Source organism: Phycodurus eques, chromosome 5, assembly GCF_024500275.1.
Source record: "Phycodurus eques isolate BA_2022a chromosome 5, UOR_Pequ_1.1, whole genome shotgun sequence".
Lineage (NCBI taxonomy): Eukaryota > Metazoa > Chordata > Actinopteri > Syngnathiformes > Syngnathidae > Phycodurus > Phycodurus eques.
In genome coordinates this window covers 736,091-755,862 of record NC_084529.1, presented here as the reverse complement: position 1 = coordinate 755,862, position 19,772 = coordinate 736,091, and the positions used below count along the sequence as shown (strand labels likewise).

At 45.5% G+C, this 19,772-nt stretch overlaps 1 protein-coding gene across 3 annotated transcripts in view; it reads left to right on the top strand.

The window, feature by feature from the left end:
- Positions 1-19,508, top strand: part of b4galnt4a (beta-1,4-N-acetyl-galactosaminyl transferase 4a) — a 148,110-nt gene extending 128,602 nt beyond the window's left edge. For 2 of the 3 annotated variants that reach the window (XM_061676788.1, XM_061676787.1), the window contains 12 exons: positions 5,938-6,004; positions 9,532-9,696; positions 10,890-10,999; positions 11,376-11,476; positions 11,893-11,969; positions 12,047-13,505; positions 14,234-14,601; positions 14,712-14,865; positions 14,980-15,052; positions 16,595-16,748; positions 16,858-16,984; positions 17,518-19,508. In XM_061676788.1, the coding sequence (XP_061532772.1) occupies positions 5,938-6,004; positions 9,532-9,696; positions 10,890-10,999; positions 11,376-11,476; positions 11,893-11,969; positions 12,047-13,505; positions 14,234-14,601; positions 14,712-14,865; positions 14,980-15,052; positions 16,595-16,748; positions 16,858-16,984; positions 17,518-17,632 (2,970 nt within the window). In that variant the 3' untranslated portion in view covers positions 17,633-19,508. The remainder of the gene's footprint in view (positions 1-5,937; positions 6,005-9,531; positions 9,697-10,889; positions 11,000-11,375; positions 11,477-11,892; positions 11,970-12,046; positions 13,506-14,233; positions 14,602-14,711; positions 14,866-14,979; positions 15,053-16,594; positions 16,749-16,857; positions 16,985-17,517) is intronic. The other variant, XR_009768558.1, reaches the window with a different exon arrangement.
- Positions 19,509-19,772: the final 264 nt, after the last annotated feature.

The following is a 19,772-nucleotide window of genomic DNA, read 5'->3' as shown; positions in this document are numbered from 1 at the left end:
ACCATACCGGTGGTAAAACGCTAATGGCTCATCATTTGTATCCAAAACAGATAACTACGCGAAACCTATTTTGAACACGTTTCTCTCCTTTTCTGTCAATTAGGAGGAGCTTAATGAAGTTGTAGCTGCTTGGAATGAGATCACCAAACAAATCGCCCTTCCTTCCATTCCTTGATGTATGCAGTCCCAAACCTCAGAATTGTTTGCAGCCAGCTGATCAAATGAAAGTAGAATGATGTCAAGAGGACTGGCAAATATTATGATATGATATGATATGATATGAACCCTGACCCTGACTTTGTTTAACTGGGGACGTGTACAGTATTCTTCCAAATGAACTTAAAATGGTCCATCTACCATTGCAGCATAGTTAGGCCTCCAGTGGCATTAACAAATGCAGGTCAAATTGTAACTTTTGTAGTATTAACTTTATTTCAAAAAAATTCAGAGCTCAAAAAGAAAAATAGGAAAAATATATCGTTTTGACAGATGAAAATCTTTACCTTAAAGTGACAGGAAAAGTAATCCAAACGTATGTTTTTGCGCCTCTTTCTTATACATGGAAATGTCTATTTACTGTACACCTAACTTGAGTAGCGAGCTTAAGTGCAAATATGCTCCTGTCTTGTTGTCTTGGTGAGTTATTGTATTGCGTGTCCCTCAATCCGAATGACTGCTGTAACGTTACTTGTGCTCAAATGTGTCTCACTATTGTTCTGCCGTGGCTTTCACCACAATTCCCCTTGTCCACTCTGTCCCTCTGTCTGATCCCGTTTGCATCCATTTCTGTGGAGATGCGTCCGCAGCTATGGTTGTCCAAGATTTCCGTCGGTTCCTCTTCGTCAACGCTATTGAATTCAGATCGCCAGGCTTCAAACGCTGCACGCTCACGTCCAGGCATGTAACTGAGGAAATCTTCCACATCGTCACTCTTCACATATCCCAACGCAGCTTGCTCTAATATGACGTGCTATCTTCAGAGGAAGAAATTTCTCCCTCGCCAAAGCAAACGATATTATTCGGCCAACACTTTCCCGCCGCTCCTGTCCGAAATCATGTCTTAGAAAATGAGCTTTAAAAGACTTTCCCGTTGTGCGCTGATGGTAGAAATCAGACCAGAATTCGTTGAGACAGTCTCTTATGACTCCTCCCTCGTCATACCCCATCTCAGGTGTTCCATCTGGCAGTACAAGCTGAATTTTAAAGTCAGCCTCAGAGAAATGTGCTATGAGCTCTTGTAGTACCTGCCCTCGAAGAACAACCGATATTTTCTTCACTGGCTCACTGCATGGAATTGTTGGTGGTGAAACAGGCAGTGTATCATCCGGGTTGGGTTGCTCATTTTCAGAGATGGTTGAACATTTTCAATGTTGCTCCTCTCAAAGGCATTCTCATGCCCCATCCTCTGTGGAAAATCGCGAAATTTCAAAGTTGTCATCACTGGAAGATATATAAGGTCACAGCGGACAGTTTCATAGGAAGTATTTGGCGGGGCCGCAGCAACAGAAGTTGGAGCGAGAAAAGACGTAGAAGACTGATTCTGTGAAACGGGCTACGCCTTTTTTTTTTTTTTTTTTAAAACTGGCAGAAACGCATGCCCTAGTTTAAAAGAAAGAAAGAAAGAGAAAGAAAGAAAGAAAGAAACTGATTTATTTATTTTTTCTTTTTTGTACCGGTGGGACTGTGCTTCCATACAAATACCTCATTCAGTTTTCAAAAAGAAGGGGAAAAAAACGTTCTCGCTTCCCCAACTCTTGATGATAATAAAACCAAGGATGAGGAAATGGCGGAACGCTTCAAAAACGACTTTGTGAATGTGGGGCTGAGGAAACTGGCAGAGGAAATTCAATATCCACAAGGGGGAGGCATTGAAACGTTTTTCAACGTAAGCAACGCAGCCACTATTTTTAAGACATACAGATAGAACTGAAATTGTGGACATTGTTGGACGTTTTAAAGCTGAAACATCACAAGATTGGAATGGAATTGACATGACTGTAGTAAAACAACTGATTGATACCATTGTCGACCCTGTAACATATTTACTGTATGTCATCTATCTCTCAGATTGGGCTGCTTGGCTACCAAAATGAAAGTGGCCATAGTGAACCCTGTGTAGAAGTCAGGTGAAAAACTATTTGTACAAGTTGTATACCTACATCATTACTTTCCCAATTTTTGAAAATATCTGTTGTTTGGTTGGACAGCTTCTTTGAAAAACACGTTGCTCTTGGAGGATCAGTATGGCTTCAGGGCATGTAGCTTAACTACGTTAGCATTCACGGAATTGGTTGAGAAACTAACAAGTACAATTGATGAAAAGGAGTATGCGGTGGGTGTGTTTATAGACCTCAAATAATGAAATGCATATTGAATTGGCCCTCGACAACCGTAGCTGAGGTGACGGGCCACCTTCACGGATGGCCAGGTGTAGGATGTAAGGCATCTGTAGAAACATTTACACACTCCAGATGAACGGATTCACTTGTTTTGTTGGTGTACAATTGCTTTCTGGATCTTGTTTTCTGAGAAGCAAGCTGACCTAATGGAAAGTGACTGTTGTCATCAGTATAAAGCAAAGCAATGATCATTAAATGGGCCCACTGAGAGAAAGACAAGGAAAAGAAGAACGTCGGGACTGAATTAGCGGTGGCAGCAAAGGTTTAGGATTTAAATTCAGGCTTTAAATGTTCCTCTTCTATCGCGCCGCCTCTGACCGTCTACCGCTCAATATACATGCATTCGTTCCGTGTGCACGCTCACCTGCACCTCGGAAACTCACACGCAAGGAAAGACACAACGTACTCTCTCTCTCACTCACACTCCTCTCAACATCTGCCTCACATATTTCCACCTCACTATAAATCGCTGTGCCACCTGGAGGTAGCCATTCAAATATATAGTGTGCCTTTTCAGTGGAAAAGTACATTTGATACCACCTGCTTTTTAATCACTGTAATTCTGTTAAGGTTCAACTCAAGTTCAACACCTGTCAAGCATGCATTTTGAATCCTCGTCTTCCTCCCTGTTTCAAGATGCATCTGCATCACACTCGACAATTAAAGAGGAGCAAGAAAACTGACAAGTAAAAGGTTGCAGTCTTTCATCCGTTCATCTTCCGTACCCCTTATCCTCTTCAGGGTCACGGGTGAGCCGGAGCCCATTCCAGCAGACTTTGGGCGAAAGCCGGACGACGCCCTGGGACAGTCGCCGGTCGGTCGCAGGGTACATTTCGAGGCAGACAGCCGTTCGCTGTCACATTCACATCGGGACTGGGTGGGAAATGAACCCACGCTGCCTTCGCCAGAGTCAGGCCAATGTACCAGAACGCCATCAGTGATGAGCTCGTAATCAGAGGCTTCTAAAAAAAAGAAAGACTTAAGAACAATGGCTTCAATAAGGACACATCTTGAATACGTGTTCGCTCTTTTGTATGTCACACCACTTTAATTTCATGGTATCACCTCACCTTCAATTTTGCTAATATCAACAATTGTTTTTCGGTGAGGGCGGGGGGCATAAAACACATGGCGGTGCCCCAGGCGGCAGCGGAGCTTTGCACGCCACTGGTACAACTCTTATTGTTTGTCCATTTATTACTACAAATTGGAAGGTATCAAGACAGGCAGAAGATGGCAGGCGTTGATGTATTTCTATTTTTCAAAGATTGGTTTGATGAATAAAATGTTTTCAATGTGGCTATTAATGGCTATTAACAATCCCGTGAAAATCTCCGGCTCGATGTATATATTACAACGTTAATGATTTCAAAACATGCTGAGGCAGATGACGGAGAACTGCTTTAACTGGGTCCTGCCAAATCTACCGTATTAAGAATATTTTTATTTTGAAAAGAGCTACCATGAGATTTGGTTACGTCACCTAGAGACGGGGGGGAAATGGCAAACAAAACCAAAAAAGCTCCATTGTGGAACGTTAGAAGGCAACCTATAAACTAATTTCGGTGTGAGGCGCTCTGTCAAATTTGCCGCTATGTCTGTGTCAAGATTTTCTTTTTCTTTTTTTCCAACCTGTCCTGCTTGGTTATGTTGAATGGATTATCTGTAAACCTATTTTTATACCGGAGCAGTTTTTCTGCGCAACAGAAGCGTTTTCTAATCTGCCTCTATGGTTGCTTGTATTATGATGGATATTTCTGCAAACGTTGCAGTCGCGCATAACGAGGTTAGGTAGACAAAAGAGAGGACGGAGAGAAAGCCACGTCGGGACACTCTCTGTAAGAGAAACAAAGAAGACGAAACATAATATGCCACTGGAGTGGGCTTTTTTCTGAAGAGTCGTGGCGCGCGCTGGGAGTAAGGAACAGGACTGCATAGAATAGGAAAGGACAGGACAACGGTAGTGAAGCCGGCAGCACTGTTTCAAGATGATTATTAGTACATGATATACTACGTTTCCATAAACCGATGAAATTCGTGGTTCTGTGCGACGAGACTATTTACTGGCGACTGCGTGTGCGTGCGACTTCCTATACTGTATTCAAATGGGCCAAATTCAAATCCACCTCCTTCTGCTTCTCTGAAGTGGGTTCCTTTGTCTGCAGGCAAAAGGTCAGCTGGCATGAACCCCTGTAACTTCCCACTATTATTTTGTCTTTACGTGTTGAATTCCTCATCTAAATAAGCGCAATTAGTCAGGAAGCATGTGTAAAGAAGGAAGACATCCTCAAAAGACTCAACATGATTGAGTTCCTGCCAGGTGCAAGTTATGCAAATGTTTTGCTGCGTGCTGCACGTGGTTGTTCGTCACACTTCAAATGTTGTCATGACTAAGAATTGACACTATGCTTCCATTGTCCTCCGTTTGATAGTGAATTGTTCTCTGATTTTGTTCTCTTTGTAATACCTCTACAGGCCTAGAGATGTTATTTTCCGACTAAGTTGCACACGGCGAGACCAATTCAATGTTCACCCCGCAGTCTGTTGAAAGTCATGAGGCTTCACACGCTAGAATTAGAGAATGATCACTAACTCGTGGGAAGCATGATGACCTTCTTTGCAAAAGGTCACCACCAATGTTACACACATGCCAGGGCCCGCGCACGCTGGCGGAATTTGGATCTGGCTCATTCCTCCGAAATGAAGCTCTTGTTTCTCCAGTTTTTTCTTCTGATGGTTACCGGTAGTTTGTTTTGCAAAACACAGCCCTTCAGTTTGTATTTGTATTTGTTCTTCAAGTCGAGGTGTGCCACCCGTCCTTACCTGACCTTGCGGACAGTCTCGTAAAACAGTGAGATTATCCTAAAACCCAAGGGGGGCCTGTCACGTCTGCAAGTTTTGCCGCTGCACAGCATGATGTTTCACTAACCTTGTTTGTCAGTGTTGTGCGTGTGCTTTTTGCTTGGTTGCGGTTAGCATGTATTTGAAGGGGCAGCAGGGAATCGACGCAATCACATAAAAGCCGCTGTTTATTTATTGAGTTAAATGTGTGTGCGCGCGCGCAGGCACTTGCGTGATTTGCATTCGGGTGCATTTATCTGTGTTCTCAAGAAGGCGCAGAAAAAAACGACCCGACTCCTGTAATTACAGCCCAGCTAACCAGAAGTGACTCGTTAATTGTTCAATCTAGTCCCAAGAATTGGAGCTCGTCACTCCCTTTCTCGCACTCCTCTCTGCATTTCGCTCTGTTGTCACATAATTGTGTTGGTTTAAATCGCTGTTTATTGTTTCATACCAATTTCATGTACAGTATTTGATGCTTTTTTTCCCAATCTCCTAATGTGTTTCTGTTTGATTTCCTTTCCTAATGTGTTGGTACAAAACCCCAGTAGCTCAACCATTTGATGAAGTTGCTCGAATCAATAACACCGAGTGTCAGTGGGGAATCGAATTTGCGATGGAAGATTTACGTCTCCACTCGTTCGCAGGTTTGCTCTTCTCACTCCATCCCTTTGTCCTTCCTTCTTTTCACACACAGTGGCGTCCATTCCTCCCTGGTCTGAAATACGAAGTGATAGACTCGGCCTACATCTCACTGTACGCAGGTAAAAGTTTCATCTTATTTGTTTAAATGGTCATTGTAAACATTTCTGTTTGGATTTTTTCAGGATTCGGAACATTTCTTTTTTTTTTTTTTCCCCCCCGCAAGAAAATTATGGGAACTGAGCGTGGAAAAACTACGTACATACATACAGTCCCCGCCAAAAGTATTGGAACGGCAAAGTCAATTGCTTTGTTTTTGTTGTATACTGAAGACATTTGGACATTCATTTGATGGCCTTTACATCTAGATGTGTTAAAGAACTCAGGACAGCCACCCACTTTTGTGAGTGAGCAAAAGTAATGTGATGAAATTAACTTCAAGTGAATATTGAATTTTTGGGTTCAAATCCCGGCCCCGCCCGTGTGGAGTTTGCACGTTCTCCCCGCGCCCGCGTGGCTTTTCTCCGGGCACTGCGCTTTCCTCCCACATCCCCAAAAAACATGCACGGTAGGTTCATTGGAAACTCTAAATTGCCCGTAGGTGTGAATGTTTGTTTGTTCCTATGGGCCCTGCAATTGGCTTTCGACCAGTTCGGGGTGTACCCCGGCTCTCGCCCGAAGATAGCTGGATAGGCTCCAGTATGCCCGCGACCCTGGTGAGGAGAAGCCGTACGGAAAAGGAATTCGTAAATGAATAGATTGTATCAGAAACAATTGCATCTTGTGGGTCGAATTCAGCACGGTCCCCACCGTCTAAATTGCACTCATTAGTAAATAAATCTAAAGAATTGCTTTCGAGCTGGGAATGGCTCAACTCATTGGTGTTTTGGAGTTGTGGTTGTTTTTAATGTATAGTCATTTGTGGAAATGGCAGGACTCGGTGCAAGTCCTTGCGAACTGGCTATTGGTTCGCTGTGAGATGGAAGTTCATGACGATGATCACGTGACTTCAGTACGACAACGATTGACAGAGATCTCGGTCTTCAAGTCGGTCGATTATTTGCAAAGTCCCTGCGTATAAATGACTTATGATTTGACTTTGAACATCTTGTGTTAGATATCGTTTTTGAGCTCCTTAAAGCAATTATCTGTGACATATTGAAGCCATGGAACCTCCAGAGACCTGGACATAGCAGACCAAGGCCATACCTTGAATTCGACAAAAATAGGGAGCTAGCAGATATTTACATGCGTTTGTCATCACGGAGAGCGGGTTTGTGAACGATGGATATCGAAGTTTGAAAATAGCTCCCCTTTGTTGAGTATGTGAACGCGCACCACCAATCTCTCTCCCTAAAGGATGAAAATGTTGCTGACCAACTTGTTAATTGCATGGCATTTCTCGCACCTGACACGCCATTAATCACACATGCCTCCTCCTCCTCCTCCTCCTCCTCCTCCTCCCTGCTATCGATTGGTGTAATTATGATTCTCCTCTGCGCTATTTGGTTTTCCTTCCAACTTTCTTTCTCCTACTTTGTTTCTTACTTCTCATATCCCCCCGCCACCCGTTACAGCTACAATTTTGTACCCCTGCACAATTTGTGAGAAGCCAAAATAGCTGAATAATTTCCAACGTTAGCTACTTGCAGGTTACTCTGGGATGGAGTATTTCAGGTACAGGTCATGCAAAACCGACCCAGGAGTCGACCATTACTGCCCACTGGGATGAGAGAATCTTCACTCTTTGCTCGTTCAGTTCCAAGGCTGAGACAAGGCCAGGCCGTGGAGTTCTGCAGGAAATAATCCGATTTCACAAACTAGGATTTATTAATGACAAATATATCATTGTTCATCTCTCTGTGCCAGTGACTTAAACAAAGGTCCCAATGCCATCAGAATAACCCTTTTTCTGCTGTTTTATTCATAACCTATGTCAAAATAAGTCTGTGTAGTTTGACATCTATGCGGTTTGTTGATGGAATGCAAAAGACGATAGACGCGTAAGGCTTGCGAAATGACTGGATCCCATTTCAGTGCATTTGTGACATCAAACGTGAACTCATTATTCAAGTACTTGCCCACTTCGTGGTTGCCGCACGCCCTCTCGTCTCGGGAAGAATTGCTGAGTGACGACGCCGGGCTGCGTCTTGTGCAAAGTTTCAACGTTGCCTCGCCTGCCAACCTCAGACAAGTCGAGGAATAAATGGCTTCCATTTATTTGAGGATAAATTCACAAGCATTTCTGTACCAGAATTGGGCTGACCCATTTTGTGGAGGAGGACTTGGCAAAGCAAGCTTTCACGCACTGCTGGATTTCTGGGTTTGCAGCGAACGACCCGGCTCGAATACAGAATATCACGTTAACACCGATGCTCAACTATATTTTGAATGTCGAACGTAACTGCGCTCGCTGTCGCCAAAAATGTATGCGTCGAATGAACGCCGCGAGCCGTGATTGAATGGGAACTGCTGTCAAAATGTCCTCCTCTCTTTGACTTCACGCCCCCCCCCCCCCCCCCCCCCCCCCCCCCCCCCCCCTCCGTACGTTGGCACTTGTGAGTGGAGGGCCAACAACCCAATGCTCGTTGGAATCCGCTTCATCGAATGAAACGAATGAGAGGTCGCTATAAACGCTCGGCTCGGCTCGGCTCGGCTCGGCCACCGAGGTGTCGCCGTTCGCCAACGGCCGGTATAATCCATTCATCTCAAATGCCAGGTGTAAAAAGACCCATCGGAATAGCTTGAAAGAGAACTTTCTGGACATTTTCAATCCAAACTGTCATGCAAACCCAATAATAGGACACCAAAGATTCTAAAAAAAAATATTTTCAACAAATCTGATGGCACGGGACCTTTAAATGCTTTGTCTGTTGGACGGGAGAAGCTACCACCAACAACCGAATGCATACTCGTACGATCGAAGTCATGGCTTGCCGCGACTTTCAGCTTTTAGTTCAATGAAGCGGGCCCGCGTTTCACACCGAGTTAGTCAATTTGTCAGTAAACTGAGACAAGATCATACACGCATACAAATGCGTTGACCACAGATGCCCAGAGCAACGGAAGCCTGTTTGGAGGAGCGCTGGTAAGGGGAGCTCAACAAACACTGGAGCTCTGTTTCTTTTCAATTTCCCGGGGTCGCCGTTTGGACGAGAAATGCCGATGCGTGTGGACCGTCGCGCGTGTGCGGAACATGTGCCGACATAAACCCTGAAATGCAGCACGAGGGGAAACGTGTGTTTGTTGCGGTGTGCGTGCAAGTCTAAAGCCGTCAACTGCAATGTCTAATACGGTCCCTGTGACCATTGAAGCGCGTGCACTTTCACCAATGAAATTCACTCCACGAAATTCTTACTTGCGCAGGCTGAAAAATAAAGGGTTCGCGGTCTCGTGCCCCGTCTTTGCAAAAATGTTTGTTTCTTTGAATTTTGGATGCTCTTTGTGTTATTTGATCTCGTCAGATTGTTCGGGTCTACCTCAGAAGTGATTTTGTCTCCCTCCTTCCAGCTCCACCTTTTAATACTTCATAGTGATCTGCGTCGGTCACTGCACGAGCATGGAGGATTCCTTAATCCTTCACAGACCTGCGAAGGGACGTGTCCCCAGCACCTTTCCGAGCCATGTTTTTGCCCTCTGAATCTTTCAGACGAGTCCAGCCTCAAGATGAACAGCGTTGGTCACATCCCTCAGACATTTGCCAGTCACGTCGGCCTCCCGCAACACTTTCTGCCCCGAAAGGCGGAAGAAGGTGGCACCCCGCAGCACGGAGCAGATATGCTGAAGCCAGACCCGAGGGACACCTTCTATAGCAGTAAATCCGTCCATCATTTCAGACTATCTGGATTTTTCGGTCTCATTGTTTCAGCTGCATTTCATTTATGTACAGTGCTAAGCAAATGTATTAGACCAGTGATTCTTGTAGTACCACTAGTGGTGGTATGTGAGCGCCCCCTAGAGCACAGGTGTCAAACTGGTGGCCCGGGAGCCAGATCCGGCCCGCCACATCATTTTATGTGGCCCGCGAAAGCTAATTGTGTGCTTGTGTAATACCACTGAGATATTTACAAGCATTTTTTTTTTGTTGTTGTTACCGATCCCCCTTTGGAAGAGAAATGTAATAGTTGAAAAACGTGTTTTTATAGGCTTCTGATTTGAAAACTGGTTATTCGTCAATGTGTTGTGTATACTGTAATTACAGTATATGAGGTCGTCTTTCATTTATATGGGTCCGCAGTCGTAGCGGCCCTCCGAGCGAAGTCATAACTGCGATTGCGGCCCGTGACAAAAATGAGTTCGACACCCCTGCTCGAAAGACAACATGGGGGGAAAAAAACATGAAGAACAATCAACAATCGGTTTTTTTGTTTTGTTTGTTTTTTTACTTGTCATGTCCAGTTCAGTCATATGTATCTTAAGTATTATGCTGTTGCATTTATTCATCTTTTAAAAAATTCAAGTACAAGTATCTTTCATTTTCTTACATTTGAGCGCAGTGGTAATGTTCAAACTGCGCATTATGTTTCAGTGGCTTAGAATAATAAATATACTTTTTGAGAATAAAAATGTTCTCATTGTTTGATGAACATTTTCATGTTAGACGTTATTGTGGTACTTGGAGAGCAAAATATTTTTTGAGGCGGTACTTGGTTCTAAAAAGTTCGCGAACGAGCGTATAAAATCATTGAGACCATTTGTCTCGGAAACCGTCCGTCGAGTGCTTCGATGCAGATTCTTTCTATTTCAGTGAGCTCTCAACATTTCATTATTTTGAATGAAGAATGATATATTACACTCAAATTTGAGTCAGCTCACTGGGCTTTTCAGAGAAGTCACAAATGCAGAAATACCTATATTGATTAAATATTACAGAACCATACATTTGGGGGTCTAATAACTTTGTTAAGCACTGTATTTCTTAGTGTTACACGCACACAAAAACAACCTTCCCCCCCAAGTGTCCTTCCGAATAGGTAACATCATCAAATTGTTCCTCTCTTCTTTCAGCTCCCGTGATTGACCCGTCCCGTCTGGAAAACGTTCTGCCTGCTTGTCTTTACTCTCCCACCTACGTCGTCAAAGATTTCCCCATCGCGAGATACCAGGGCCTGCAGTTTGTAAGTGACCTCTCAATCATCTTCCCTCTGGACCGGCAGGCTTGCTACTCCGTCCGCCGTGTGTAAATGCTGTTTTAATTGGCTGAAACCATTGCTAAAATCCTCTCCGCGGTGTCATCCGAAGTGCATCCAGTTATGGCAGGCTTATGGCGATGACTTTTGACCTTCGAAAAAAGAAGACCCCTTAAAGGGAGAGAGTTTAACTTGAATTCATCTGCTGCTCTAGTCACTCAACATTAGTAAGTTGCGGGAAATGTTGAACGCTGCTGCCCCCTGTCATACCGTGTAACTTACTACATCAATATGAAAAGGAAAGTTGCAACTCATAATGTTTGAATTGTCTGCCATTGCTCTCTCTCATTGTACTTTTGCCCAGGTTTATCTGTCATTCGTCTACCCAAACGACTTCACCCGGCTCACACACATGGAGCGAGAGAACAAGTGTTTCTACAGAGAGTCCCCCATCTACTTAGAAAAGTACGTTGTTCCAAAGCCACATTTGCACCGAGCGAGGAATCTTCAGTCGAGCGCGCCACATCAAGCTATGCAAAACGTCAAATTACAAAATGATACCACTCTGACTCGGTGTAACGTGTCAAGAACAGAAAATAAAAGGTGCTTGTGCGCCTCCGTTTTGGGTGGATTCAGGCATCGGGAAAAGATTCTTCTGTGTCTCGTATGCCACACAGCACGTTGATGTACGAGAAGTCGATGGCAGTAATGCCAAGACACGCACCGGCCATGAGCTATATTACTGTGTGTGGCCCTTTGAGACGATGTGTGTTTTGCGATAAGCCGCTCTGTTGATTTCATCGCGTGGGCTTCCCCTTTTTAAAAAAACGGAAGATTTAAAAGAGCATGTTTGAAAGGGAGGTATTGTTTCTTTCTGCAAGGTTCGGCTTCTACAAGTATATGAAGCTGGATGAGGAGGAGGACGACGACAGACCGTTCTTTTTCCCGAACCCCGACGGTAACTTACAGCGAACAAACTCCGACTGTAATACTGACATCACCGTTTCTCACTGTGTGCCTCCTTTATGTCTCCAGATTTCCTAGAGGAAGGCGAAATGGTGGATATGGAAGACGAGGCAGAGATTGTCGGCACGCAGTCTCCCAGGAAGCCTCAAACAAGCCATGCCTCCAAAGCCTCCCATCAGCACCCTCAACCTGGACCTACTTTTGCAGGTAAAGACGTAAAGGATGAAGAGGTGGATCCTGATGAGAAGGAAGACGGTGCAGTCGATAGTATTATAAACCGCAGAGAAAGGAGACACTTTGCCTACAGCGATGATGAGATGGAGAGGGACACGAACTGGAAAAGAGCTCAAACAAGGACTAATGGGAGTCATGATGCCAGAGAGGAGCTGTCAGAGCTCCAGTCCAGGATGCATCACTCTGACACAGATAGCGTGGCCCCGGGTCGCTCACTATCCTGGAGCCGTCACAGTCGTGCGGGGCTCAGCCCGACCGGTGAAGGAGGAGGAGAGAAGGAGGCTGAGGCGCCACCTAAATTGACTAGATCTTTCTTCTTTCCCAAAAAGTCCTCCATCCCTGCTCGCGCCAAGCGGATTCAGAGCAACTCTGCCCGCACCGACACTCTCCGTAACAACAACAATCAGCTCGCTGGGAGCAAGAAAGAGAAGAATAAGGAGAATAAGATCTACATCACCAGGCCTCGGCCCAACAGGGAGCGAGAGAAGGAACGGGGGTGGCGTCGAGAGAGGAGGGAGGAAAGGGCCTCTCGCCACCCTAGAGACGTATTCCCTGGAGTCTTTCTGTACCAGACTGGGAAGACCACAAGACTGGTCAAACCTGGGGACAAAGGGCATGCTGGGGGGGTTAAGAGCGGAGGAAGGAGTCCAGTAAGCGCTCCTCAGCTGTGGCCCGATCCACCCACAAAAGGCGCTAAGGCATCGCTTCTCAATCAAAGCATCAACATTCCAAACGCAAGCGTTCAAAAGTCTCCCGACAAGGAAACGGCTCTAACGCAGCCAGGTGAGCCACACGGCAAAGGGGAGAAGCTCGCTTTGAAGAGGACCGCCGCTACCGGCTCGCCCAACAAATCACACCGACTCACCTCGAGGTCTCATCACCAAGACACCACCCGGCATTCTCCTCACCGGCTGAACTCCACCGGAAACATCCGAGGTCAATTGCGAGTGACCTCTTACCTCAGGACCACCGAGATCACAGAGTCGCAGCCAGACCCCAAACGGGCAGAGCTGGAGCGGGACACAAACAAGTCTAATCCCGACCCAGAGGCGGAACCGGAGGAGGGCGAGACATCGGACTACAGCTACGAGGAGGTGGAGGCGCGGCCGGGATGGGCGGAGGAGAGTATCAACTGGCAGAGGACCTTCTCTGTGAACCCCATGGACTTTGAGCTTCTGCGCTCCGACTGGAACGACCTGCGCTGCAACGTGTCTGGTAACCTCCAGCTGGCAGAGAGCGAGGTGGTGGATGTGCTGGCTCAGTACATGGAGAAGCTCAACGAACGCAACGGCGGGTAAGGACAACACTCGAATGCTCGGGAGCCATGTGGAACACTTCTGTTTGCGAACCGACTCAACGCGCTGCCTTGTAACGCAATTCCAAGAACGAATGAGTCATGCGCCGGTGCTTTAGGTACATGTTAGTCGTCCCCCGTCTGTCCGTTACCACGCACTTCCAAACATTCGTTTTCCCCTCTTCAGTTTGCTTTGTGCACTCACGCACCTCTGCGGCTGGTTCACATACAGTCTAATCAAATGTAGTCTTTGAAGACATAATCATGCTTTCTTTTGTGCTTAACGCCAATGCATGACAGTATAATGACAGGCATTTCTAATAAGATACGCTATTCAGGGCATCCTGGATGGCTGGATGGCCTTGTTTGGCCTAGCGTGGCACTTAAAATGACAAAAATGGATGGACAATTATGAATCTGATGTCCCACTCTCGAATACAATACTGTTCAAATATGATTCGCTCTGAATGATGTTCCACATTGAGCTGTTTCCGTAATTAGCTGCAGGAGTGAGAGAGCAAAATATTAGACCACTCCACTGCAAGCAGCTTGTTTTTTTTTTTTTTTTCCTGATTCTAGTGAACATCATTACTTTCAAAATGTTGTTTGAATTCTCAGTATATTATGAAAGTTGACCGAACATGTCTGTCTGGTGAGTTGTATGATGACTAGTGGTCTGCACAAAGACTCTTCTGCGTTGCGCCCCAATGCGTTTTTCGATGCCCCAGGATTTACACCCTGCTGCGAATCATCAATGTCGAGAAGCGGCGAGACTCTGCCAGAGGGAATCGCTACCTTGTGGAGCTGGAGCTGATGGAGAGGGGCCGCAGTGTGGTGCGACTGTCCGAATACATTTATCTGATGCTCCACCGGGGCAGGCGAGTCAACGAAAGCCTTGAGAACACAGAGGCGGCCCCGGCCTCGGGCCCCTCTGCTGCCACGTCCAACCTCGGCGCCGCTCCGCACCCGCCCCCCACCAAATCGCCCTCACGGCCTGGAGCCACGGCCTGGAGCGCAGCCTACGCCAAACCTCTCCTCTGCCAGCCGGTCATGCTACAGTGGAGGCAAGATGTGATGGTGCACTTTGTGGTACCAGGTCAGTCAAAAATCAACTGTAATTAATCCTTTAATCCAGAGATTTCAGGACATACATTAGTTCCACACAGAGCCGATGGTCATCGTCGTTCTTCCGTTCCTGTATTTCAGTGAAGAATCAAGCTCGCTGGGTCCAGCAGTTTATTTCGGACATGGAAAATCTTCATCATCAGACCAAGGACGACAATTTCAGCATCATCATTGTTGACTTTGAGAGTGAAGACATGGATGTGGAGCAGGCACTTAGAGACAGCAGCGTTCCAAGGTTAGCGCATGTTATGCAACCAGACGTGGACATTCGTAGATCACAGAACTTCCATTACATTTTCATTGTTTACTTAGCAATCGTTTGCTTTTTGCTTTTTGCTTTTTGGTTTAGATACGAGTATCTGAGGAGAAAAGGGAACTTTGAGCGCTCAGCGGGACTACAGATCGGAGTGGATACCATTGAAGTGAGATAGACAATGACAATATCCATACTGTGTAATATATATATATATATATATATATGTATATACACACACACAGTGGCTGAAATAATTATTTAACGCGTTACCGTTTTTCTCACTAAATGTACTTCCAAAGGTGCTATTGACCTGAAAATATCACCAGATGTGCGGAATAACCCAAATCATCCAGATATAAATAGAAAGTAGATCACATAAACTCGGAAATTAAGTTGTCTGTAAAAATGGGAAATGACACAGGGGAAAAGTATTGAACACATGAAGAAAGGGAGGTGGAAAAAGGCACGGCAAGCCAAGACACCACCTAAAATCGATCAATAATCAAACAGCAATCCAGGCCCATGTCAGTGCAAAGGAATATCAGCTGGTGCAGTCCTAATTGAGGGCCCTACCAAAAGGTGTCGTTGCCAAGGCGTGAGTCAAGACACATCTCGTGATGGTTAAGAGCAGGGAGCTGTCGCAAGATCATGGCAAAGTAATTGTCGCGAAACATAACGATGGCATTGGTTACAGGCGCATATCGAAGCTTCTGAATGTTCCAGTGAGCGCGGTTGGGGCCATTATACGTTAAGTGGAAAGCCGATAATACCCCCATAGATTTGCCTCAATGAGATGCTCCTCGCAAGATTTCTGACAGAGGAGTGCAAAGAATAATCAGAAGAGTTGTCCAAGAGCCAAGGACCACCTGTGGAGAACTTCAAAAAGACCTGCAATTAGCAGGAAAACAGTGAGCAATGTATTCGCCGCCGTGGCCTGTATCCACGCTCACCACGCAGAAAAATTCATTTGAAGTTTGCTAAAACAACATTTGGAGAATGAATTTAAATACTGGGAGAATAGAGTCTGGTTGGATGAGAGGAAAATTGAAGTGTTTGGATGCCATGATGCACACCACCTTTGGAGGAGAAATGGCCCTGCACATCACCCTGAAAACACCATACCTACAGTGACCTTCGGAGGGGGGAACATGATGGTGTGGGGCTGCTTATCAGCAAATGGTACTGGTAGACTTCACATTATTGAAGGAAGGATGAATGGGCAAATCTACGGAGACATTCTTGACAAAAATCTACTGCCATCTACGAGGACGACGAAAATGCAACGTGGGCGGACATTGCAGCCGGATAATGATCCGAAACATACTGCCGAGGAAACTTGTCTCCAGTTGTTAAAGCCTCTTCCTGCTTCCATTTATTCCTTCCCACTGACCCCAGTCACAGATGACAGGAAATTGCTGCAATTCTATCATGCGTCCGTTTGGCTCCCCGGACGTGTCTGGATCACACATGCCTGTGCGACCGCCCTGCCGCCCGATGATGAGGGGGGTTGCCCGTTTTTCGATAGACGGATCAGTCAGTCGAGTGTCAGTGCTGCCGCCGTGCGGCGACGAGCCTGTCGTTCACTGCCGAGTGCCGTGGAGACTCTGCGAGCTAAGACGCGCCGCAGATTGTGAAGCCAAAATTGCGCTGATTGATACTCACTTCACAACTTTGCAATGGAAATGAGCATTTGTTTTCCTTCCGGCAGGATAGCCACAGCATTGTGTTCCTGTGTGACCTGCACATTCATTTCCCCTTCAACATATTGGAGAGCATCAGGAAGCACTGCGTTGAAGGACGCCTTGCTTTCGCTCCCATTGTTATGAGACTCGGCTGCGGGAGTTCGCCACGGGAGCCCGACGGTAACACACAAAGCGCATTCCCTTTTGACTTTTGACTTCAATTCAATTTTCGTGAGTATTCGCTGCTATTTTTCCTCGCTTTTTGAGCCGAGCATTTCCTTTTTCACAGGTTATTGGGAGGTAAACGGCTTTGGTCTGTTTGGGATCTACAAGTCTGATTTTGAAAAAATCGGCGGGATGAACACAGAAGAATTCAAAGACCGCTGGGGTGGAGAAGACTGGGAGCTTCTGGACAGGTAAACCCATCGTCAAACCCATCACATACTTGAGCTTTGTTTGAGGTTTCTCTTATCCATTGTTATTTTTATATACGGTACCTCCAGTTTCTTACAAGTTGTCACTCACTGATAATAGATATCCTGAATTTGCACTATTTCACCCTAGCTGTATTATGCGCCATACATCTATTTTCTATAGCACCAACCACGTTCAGTTTAAGATGCTCGGTTTCATTTTTGCCTCCCGAATAATTGGGATGGGATCGTACACATAGCTTTATGTGCTAAAACATACCGTCTCTCTAAACGATCGCTTAATGTAATGTAAATGTGTCTCTGAAAAAGAAGAATGGGTTTTGTCAAACTACTGAAATCAGCTTGCAGAAAAGTTTGCGTTAATAGTAGCTGCGGTAGCCCATGTTTGATGACAACTTCCACACATGCTGAAAATACATATTTGTATTTGCCATCCAATTTTTGAAAGGCTCACTTGAGAATGTATTTGGTGTTTAAAAAGTAAGTCCTGTGTTTCTTTCTCCTGATGTGTCCAGGGTATTGCAGAATGGTTTGGAAGTCGAGCGACTCCGCTTGAGAAACTTCTTTCACTACTACCACTCCAAACGTGGCATGTGGAATGCCCAAAACAAGAAATCCGCAAAGGGATAACGCCGTGCCTGTATACTAATCTACCTGCAGATCTGCTGTTGGTGTGTGTGAGGGAGAGCTGAGAGTGCCCGCTCACCGACGGCCAATGTTTCAGCATCCTTCGCAGTCTTGTCTGTTTGAGGGATCAAAGTCCAAATGTGAACTTTGCAAGGGAGCCGTTGGCACAGATAATCCTGCGTAACTTTTCAGTCATCGATTGGAGTACTTGAGGGAAAAGAAATGCTCCCCCCCTCCTTCTCGTTGCCCAATACCAGTGCAATGTTTTCGGAAGAACTGGAAAGCAGCCGTTTTTCTGTATGTATGAAAGTGCACATGTACAGTGTGTGTGTGTGTGTGTGTATATATGTATATATATATATATATATATATATATATGTATATATATATATATATAGTGTGTGTGTGTGTGTGTGTGTGGATGAAGATTAAGAAAGCACCTTTTTTTCTAATAAGGATTTTTTTTTTTCCTAGGATTGCGCGCACATGACAGTCTAATGTGAATGTGCGCCCCAATAGAGTCCGTCGTGGGGACGTCCCTAAATAAATCATCTGCTCACTGGTTATCCTGTAAGTGGCCAGTATGGCAGAGGCGCTGAAGTTCTCCTGATACCTAATATTATGGACCCCATATCTGCTAGATACAGTATATATGCATCCTCTTTCCATGGACCTGTCTCTCTCAGGTCCTTGTCATTGAGTTTTGATTTTTTACCTTTGAATTCCTTTTTGCAGATGTACTTCTGCCTCTGGCGTCCTCAGTCACCTTTTAGTGTCATGTTGTTTTGTACAGTTTGAAACTTTCTAAAAAGCCCTGCTGTTTTGTATCACATTTCAGTGTCTCATTAACTACATTTGTGCTGCTGTTAGTTGCTTTCAGTAGTTTTGGATTATGGTGACTGAGTATGGATGCACTAACCGTTGTGTTTCTAATTCCTTAAAACACTGCTTTGGGAAGAGTTTCCACCTTTTCGTACACTGATTCAAGCCTCCATTCCCTCTGGATCTCTAACCTCGAACGGAACATAAAACTCGAAGGAGGGAAGAAGAGGGCTGATATATATACAGTAGTTACGTTGGTACTGGGAGCATTTGGTGTTGCAAATTTTGGATTGAAGGGTTTCCAAATATTTATCTGTACACGACAAACAAGCGAGAACATTTACTTTCTCTCAATTGTGTGCCTTCAACAGAGTTGAGCTGCAGGCGGTTTTTATACAGTGGCATACTGTTGACACAAAAACTATTTATAAGCAGGCTGGAAAGTCACTGTAATTTCACTTACACGATCACCGAAGGAACGACAGTACTCTACGGCGGACTACATACAGCTATCCGTGCGTGTTTGCTGAAGTAGTACTCGGGAAGCAAATGCGAGTGTCGGCTTCAAACTTTTGAAGATTGAAACAGTGCTGTTGCAAACTAAGGGACTACTGAGCAGGGCCAGAAGGTGTCATGGAGACTGACTGGCAGCTGCAGTCCAGCAGGGCCCCAGCGACTCCCACTCGCTGGCCTGGAGGGCGGGCGGCTTCCGAACACCTCTCGATGCGGCCTGCTGCTTACAATGATGAAGAGGGGCTGGCGGGCTCCGGGCTGGACTCGTATGAGTCGCGGTTCCTGATCTCTTATTGACTGTGCGATTGTTAAAGGCCCTCTCTCAACTCAATAAAGTCGCGTAACATTCACACGGGGAAATTTTAAGAGCAGAATAAATAAACACTATAACACTAGACTAGGTACACTGTATATTTAGAAAGATTGATGGAAAAAATAGGTATATACATTCCAAGGTAATTTCTGTGAAATTGTTTTGTAGAGAAAAGGTTTTCAGAATGTATTGTACATTTGTTTGTTTTTGCAAATAAAATTGTATGCTTACACCCGGATCCCTTTTCTGTCGTTATTTCTATTCGGTCTATTTCATGAGCACGATTATTCGTCGCCTGTAAGCACACGGAGGCGGTCTGAGCACGTATTCCTCCGTCCGTCCGTCCGTCCGTCCATTTTCTGTACGGCTTGTCCTCACGCGGGTCGCGGGCCCGCCGGAGCCTATCCCAGCTGAGTCTGGCCGAGAGACGGGGTACACCCTGAACCGGTCGCCAGCCAATCGCGGGGCACACATAGACGAACAATCATTCTCGCT